At 45.9% G+C, this 7,733-nt stretch overlaps 1 protein-coding gene across 1 annotated transcript in view; it reads right to left on the reverse strand.

Annotated features, from left to right (window-relative positions):
• Nucleotides 1-7,733, reverse strand: part of LOC104997596 (RIMS-binding protein 2) — a 217,323-nt gene that overhangs the window by 127,618 nt on the left and 81,972 nt on the right. Inside the window, exon 2 of the mRNA XM_010852440.1 lies at nt 1,955-2,044. Coding sequence (XP_010850742.1) covers nt 1,955-2,044 — 90 coding nt within the window. The remainder of the gene's footprint in view (nt 1-1,954; nt 2,045-7,733) is intronic.

Here is a 7,733-nt window from a genome sequence, read left to right on the forward strand (position 1 = left end):
CTGCTTTCTGTCTCTATGAGTCTGACTCCTCTAGGGACATTATATGGGTGGAATCATACAGTATCTGTCCTTCTGGACTGGCTTATTTCACTGAACATAATGTCTTCAAGGTTCATCCATGTTGCGGTAGGTGTCAGAACTTCCTTCACTTTAAGGTTGAGTAATAATAGTCCATTGTGTGTATATATAATTAATTCCCAGGTGGCACTAGTGGTAAAGAATCTACCTGCCAATGCAGGAGACTTAAGAGATGCAGGTTCAATCCCTAGGTGGAGAAGATCCCCTGGAGGAGGGCGTGGCCTCCCACTCCAATAGGGTTGGCCAAAAAGTTTGTTAGCGTTTTTTGGTAAGATGTTATAAAAAAAAAAAATCTACCCATATATGTACACACACACACACATATATATACTGCATGTTATATAACATTTGTTGATATTCATTCATAGATGGTTACTTGGGTTGCTTCCATCTTTTGGCTATTGTGAATAATGCTGCTATAAACATGAAAAGACAAATATCTCTTCTTAATCCTGTTTTTAATCCTTTGGGTATATCTCCAGAAGTGAAATTGCTGGATCATGGGGTAATTCTATTCTTAATTTGTTAAGGATCTGCCATCCTGTTTTCCGTAGTCACTGCCCCATTTTATATTCCCACCAACAGGGCACAAGGGCTCCAATTTCTTCACATCCTCTCCAACACTTATTTCCTGAAAAGCAGATCTTTTTTTTTTTCCTTAAAAAAAAAAAAAGGCGGTGGCAGGGGGTGGCAAACAGGAAGGCAGGAAAAGAAGTGTAAAATCAAAAAAGCTCTGTTTTTATAGTAAATTTAGGACTCAGTTATTCTTTGAAATAAACATTCTGTAATTATGGAAAGTTAAGCAATTAGCAATTTCAAACCACCAACTGATCGTTAACTAATATTCACCGAGTACCTACAATGTTTCCTGAGATAGGTACTGGGGATACTGTGATGAATAAGATGGAAAAGACCTCTGCTACCTAGGAGCTGACATTATTGCAGGGTGGAGAGACAGACACATAAGTGAAGATGTGATCAATCAACAAAGTGATGAGACACACAAGAAGATAAAAGCTGAGGGAAGCCACATAATTAAAGGAAGGGGATGGGTAGCTGGAGGCAGTGAAGGTCTAGCGAGGAGGCAACTGACCATGAAGAGCAAGAGGCTGGTGGCTGTTTGAAAAGGAGGGAGCAGAGTTCTAAGCAGAGAAAGTCATGGCACACTGAGACCAGCTTGGTGGTCGGAGGAGCAAAAAGAAGGTCAGCGTGAACAGAACTTCAGGAATCAAAGATGGAGAGGCAGATGACAAGGCTGAGCAAGACGGCAGCCACAGGGAGGAGTTTTGTTGTTATTTTGGGAGAAGGTTTTTACTCCGAGGAGCAACGTAGTCTGGTTTGAGTCACAGGATCACTCTAGATCATGCTGGAAACTGATTGTAGGACATGAAGAAGGGAGGTAGACAGGCCAATTAGGAGACTGTTTCACCATTCAGGCAGGAGAAGATGGCAGCCTGTGCTTGTGGGACACAGTGGGGTTGGAAATGGGAGGGCTGGGGGCTGTCAGAGAGTGAGGTGTAAAGGAAGCATAAAGGACCACTCAGAGCATCTAGGCCTGAGCAGTTGGAGGGATGGCCATTTACTGGGATGAGAAAAACTAGGAGAGGCAATGGTTTGGTGGAGAGGACATGGCAAGTTTTGTTCTGGCCCCTTTGTGACTGAATAGACCTCTACGTGGGGATGCCTAGCAGACAGCAAATGAAACATTTCTCTAGGGCTTTGTGCAGTGGCCACATGATGAAATAGAAGAGGTGTAACCAGGGTCCTAGCCACTCTCGTTTGGGTGGAGTTCAGTGAGTCATCCCCTTCCACCTTCCCTGGGCTCCTCCCTGACACCCCAGCTCCCAGTGGCCTGTCGATGGTGGTGGCCAGTTACCTTGTCGAGCTGGCGGGCCCTTGCAGGAAGGCCTGCATAATGGGGCCTCAGGCGATGGTCTCCTTGGGCAGCCTCCTTAAGTGCATTTTCCTAGAACAAAAGGAAAGGGCATCGTGAGATGACATCGTAGCACACAGATGGGGGTGAAGGGTTCTGATTTGAAATCAGATTGGGGTTAGGTGTGATTCTGTGATTCACAAGCCTTGCGGCGTGGGATGCATTTCTTTTCCTCTTTCCAAGCCATGAGTTTCCGAGTCTATAAAACGGGAGGAGTGATACTTTACGATGATGTTATGAGTGGATAATAAAATAATTTCTATAAAGCCTGTAGTGAAGTGTCCAGAAGATAAATCACATCTGATTCACTGTGTGCTGACCTGCACTGCACTCTTGTGTCCTAAAGAGGCAACGGAACTGCTCTTCATCTGGAGTTATGTCAAGCTCTGACCTGCCCCCTTTCCTCACAAGCACTGCTCCAAACATATCGCCATAATAAACAATACAGAAAACACTTAGAGGTTTGTCTTGCTCAAAAAGAAGGCAAAAAAAAAAAAAAAAATCTATGAGGACTATGGAAGGCTGGAGCACATGTCAAGAGTGGAACTCCTGGGACTCGCCGGATTCTGAGTCCAGAAAATTCTGAGTTCTCTCCTCTGCCTAATTTTCCAGGTAGAGAAAATTAGGAGTCCAATTATTTTAGGCTATGAAGAAGTGAAAGTGTCCTACCTGAGGCTAGAGACTTGAGCCAAGGTACTGCCTGAACCAAGGCTGAGGTCAAGTCCCCAACTCCCAAAGGAGGCTGACCAGAGCTCTGGCACAGACAAGGTAGTGCAGTGGAGAGGCAGGGAGACCAGACCCACTGGCTCAGTGGTATCACCTGTGCAGGAACTCTGAGCTACCAACAACAGAACCCAATTCAAGACCAGGAGCACCCATGGGATGGTACAGAATGACAAAGAAGGAAGACAAGAGCAGAGAGTGAGCACAGACAAGGAGAGAGAGATAGGGGGTAAAAATCTCCCAAAATAGATGAGTCTGAAAACAGAAATTCCAAAACACAGAAAGAAAACTCACACTGCTAAACAGATTTAACAAAACCAGTAACCGGGATGAACTGACTCCAGAAGAAATAAAAATAATGAAGTGATCTGAAAATGACGCATCAGTGAGCAAGTTGAGGGTTCTCACAAAGATAAAGAACGACACCCGTTAAAAAGCACAAGGAAGAAGCAACAGGGACAGTTAGTGTCCCACGGTGGGAGGTGACAGCAATAGCCACATGCAATCATGTCTGCAGGTTTCTTTGCTTGATTCTTCAAGTGTGTTCTCTGTTCATCTCCTAAGAGAGTTCCTATCTGGGGATCACCCACATCTGAATTGACTTGGGAATCTCCTCTGTAATACTTCAAGAGGTCTGAACTCGGGCTCATTCACACTCACAATAAGAAAGAAACAGGAACCATAGGGTTACAGACACCTCCCACAAGGAGAAAGGGTCCTCCTGCTGTTTTCAGGTCCTATATTTCAGTCAAGCCCCTTACCCTAGGCCAGAGTCATTACAGTCTCCTCACCTTATGGTATCTTCTGTGTTTGGTTCTGGAGAACAATGATCCCCAGCCTATGAGAAACTGCTTCCCTCCTCTGAGATGTTCCCAAAGGCATAAATTCATTTCCCCCTTTCTTACGTAAAGCAACCACAATGTAATCCCCTGCTGGCTCCTTGGGGGACCTGGAGACATTGTGGGATATCCCACATGAGAACCACTGGCAATCACAAGGAATAGGTACATTCACCCACACCCCTCACTCTTGACCTTGGAAGTCCTGGATACCCCAAGGTGAAATAAAGGCAGCCATGTCTCAGAGAATTACAGGAGAAACTCATGTTTTTTTAAAGCAGGAGTTGATATTATTATATTATTTTTTAAAGATTTTTTTTAACATGGGCCATTTTTAAAGCTTGTATTGAATTTGTTACAATATTGCTTCTATTTTATGTCTTGGGTTTTTGGCCATGAGTCATGTGGGATCTTAACTCCAGGCCGGGGATTTAACCCATACCCCCTGCATTGGAAGGTGAGGTCTTAACCACTGGACAGCCAGGGAAGACCCCAGGAAAAACTTTAAGGAGGGGTTAAAATGTCAGTCCTGAAGTCATTCTGCCTAAATACAAACTCGAGCTGGTTCACGTGTAAGCCCTATGACCTCAGGCAGGTTGCCTGGTATCTCTACACTCTCTAAGATGGAAGGATGTGAAAGCACCTACTCAGCAGCCATTGGGAGGACTAAATGGATGGTTCTCCTAGAGTACTGAGCATTTCCCTGCACACGATGGCGGCTCAAGCAAGGGTCACCTTCCCTGCTGGAGGCACCGCTCTCTGCACACCTTCCACAATCTGCCATAACCACCCACTCAATTCCTGCCACCACCTTCCTCTGCCCCTCCCCTGGAAGAGTGGACTGCAAGAAGGCAACATTGGGAAGAGAAGCAGGGCTGGCTCTTTCATCGTTTTCTAGTGGTTGTAGGAAACTGGCATTCATCAATTTCATCTCTACTCCATCTCAGTGATTCAAGGTCAGCTGCTTAACCTGATGCAATCAATCTTCAAGAGAAAAAAGCCCAGGATCTAAATCCAGTCCAGGAAGCACCGATCCACAATATCACCAGGTAAAAGGGGAGGGAGGGGTGTACATGGCCATCTCTTCCCCCGAATTGGTCCAAGCATGAATCTGCATTGGACCACTGCATTGGGGTACCACTTACTGTACCGGTTCTCCCACCTCAAGGAACTAGGAACAGAAAGAGCTGCTGAGAAGCAAACTCAACGCCAAACAATTCTCTGCTCCACCGCAAACAGTTTAGCAGAGGCCAAACCCCCTCACACAGTGATGCTGAAAGAACCTATTCAGCACCCAACATGTCCAGGTAAAAGCCCAGAGAAGAGTGAAGAAAGATGCCACTGGAGCTACACGGACTATGTGATTCACCTGCCAAATTATAGCATCTCATTTATCTAGTCTTGTCATTTAGCCCTGAAAAACCCTAGAGGTGGGCATGGGGCAGGGGGACACATGTGGCCTCACCCTCAACGCCACAGTGACAGCAGACATTGGTTCTCCCCACCCCTCAGAGTAACAGGGCACGGATGCTCCTCAGACATGCATGTTTCTTGGATTGCTTAGGGGAAAATCCAGAAAATGCCTACTGCTCAGGCTTCCAGTCCCATGAAGATGCTGAGAAGCAGGAAGACTTACCCTGGAAGCTTTCATCATTGACACCGTGCAGGACCAGAGCTGCCCACCCGGGGAAGCTGTCACCGCTCCAATGAAATCTAGCCTTTCTGGATTAATCAGCACCACCAAGGAAGGGCCGCTAAGCAAGAGATAGAACACCTTACATACTGGTCGCATGCTTGAGACCAGAAGGCCCCCCAAAGATGTGGGCTTTTAGTTGCAACACGACAAAATGAGACTCGCCAACAGGCGCGGGTGCACGAGCTATGACAATTCACAGGAGAAGGAGGAGGAGGAGGAGGATGGGGTGGACTTAATATAATCTGACATTCCTGCTGAGTAACGAGGCTTTTCACAGCCCAGGGTAAAGGCGGCCGGTCACACCAGCGTCCAGATCACAGGTGTGCACACTCACCTCCCTGCCACAGAGTGATCTGTGCCCCTCTGGCATTTCCTGTGCTGGGGGTTTGACACTGTTGACTACTGGGCACATCCGAGGACCCAGGAATTGAATCTGACAGCACACGCCCACTGCCTGGAGATGCAAAGCCAGTGACTCATGCATCACCAGGACTGTGATAACAAAGAACTTTCCGAGCACCAGCTGTATGAAATCACCCTCTAAGCTCCATCTTCTTGACCTGAAATAATGATTGTGAAGAGAGGAAAACCAGCCTCTGTGTAACTGTTCGCTTCCTGGGAAATGGTCCAGCTTCCCTGTCCTTGGGAGACTCTTAGCATCATGTTGGGAGCAGACTGGATCTTGGATACTTTACATTTAAAGCCATCCAGGTAAGAGGGCTTAGGATTCACCAAACAGTGGATGCATGAGACAGGGTCTACCCTGTAGGAATCAAAACACACGGTTTGTTGAATCTAGTTATCCGTAACCACAGATAGAAAAGGGCACGGTATTTATTTCCACTTTGCAGATAAACATTTTGAGGTTAGGACGAACTCCCAGCAGGCTGATAAGAGAGCTCTGGCATCTGAGCTGAAGAATTCTGAGGCCAATGACCCCTGAAGCCTGAGTGCAGATTAAGTGCAAACTGCCAGTGAGACTAAAGGGAGGACCCAGGACGGAGTGAGAGAAACAGAGATGTTAGAACAGGCTGAAGAAGAGGCTCCTGCAAAGGGATGGTCAGGAGTGATGGGAGACAAGTGTGTGATGTCCTAGATGCTAAGGAACCACAAACTTGACAATGAGGGTCCTGAGCATCAATTGTTGCCCAAGCCAGGTGAGGACCAAAGATGTTTAGTGGTTGAGGCACTGAAAGTGTTTCCCATGACCTCCAGGAGAGGTGCTGAGAGAGAACCTTTCTACACTGTTGGTGGGGATGTAAATTGGTGCAGCCACTATGGAAGACAGTGTGGATGTCCTTAAAAAAAACTAAAAATAGACTCACCATGCATGATCCATCAATTGCACTACTGGACATATATCTGGAGAAAACTGTGATTCAGAAAGATACATGCACCACAATGTTCAAATAAGCACTATTTATAATAGTCAAACCATGGAAGCAACCTAAATGTCCATTGATAGATGAGTGGATAAAGATGTGGTACATATGTACAGTGGAATATTACTTAGCCATAAAAAAGAATGTAATAATGCCATTTCCAGCAATATGGATGGACCTAGAGACTATTATACTAAATGAAGTAAGTCAGAAAGAAAAAGTCAAATATCATATGATATCACTTATATGTGGAATCTTAAAAAAATGATCAGATCAGATCAGTTGCTCAGTCGTGTCCGACTCTTTGCGACCCCATGAATCCCAGCACGTCAGGCCTCCCTGCCCATCACCAACTCCCGGAGTTCACTCAGACTCATGTCATCGAGTCAGTGATGCCATTCAGCCATCTCATCCTCTGTCATCCCCTTCTCTTCTTGACCCCAATCCCTCCCAGCATCAGAGTCTTTTCCAATGAGTCAACTCTTCACATCAGGTGGCCAAACTACTGGAGTTTCAGCTTTAGCATCAGTCCTTCCAAAGAAATCCCAGGGCTGATCTCCTTCAGAATGGACTGGTTGGATCTCCTTGCACTCCAAGGGACTCTCAAGAGTCTTCTCCAACACCACAGTTCAAAAGCATCAATTCTTTGGTGCTCAGCCTCCTTCACAGTCCAACTCTCACATCCATACATGACCACTGGAAAAACCATAGCCTTGACTAGATGGACCTTTGTGGGCAAAGTAATGTCTTTGCTTTTCAATATGCTATCTAGGATGGTCATAACTTTCCTTCCAAGGAGTAAGTGTCTTTTAATTTCATGGCTGCAGTCACCATCTGCAGTGATTTTGGAGCCCAGAAAAATAAAGTCTGACACTCTTTCCACTGTCTCCCCATGAATTTCCCATGAAGTGATGGGACTGGATGCCATGATCTTAGTTTTCTGAATGTTGAGCTTTAAGCCAACTTTTTCACTCTCCACTTTCACCTTCATCAAGAGGCTTTTTAGTTCCTCTTCACTTTCTGCCATAAGGGTGGTGTCATCTGCATATCTGAGGTTATTGATATTTCTCCCGGCAATCTTG

Source organism: Bison bison, unplaced genomic scaffold, assembly GCF_000754665.1.
Source record: "Bison bison bison isolate TAMUID 2011002044 unplaced genomic scaffold, Bison_UMD1.0 scf7180017864312, whole genome shotgun sequence".
Lineage (NCBI taxonomy): Eukaryota > Metazoa > Chordata > Mammalia > Artiodactyla > Bovidae > Bison > Bison bison.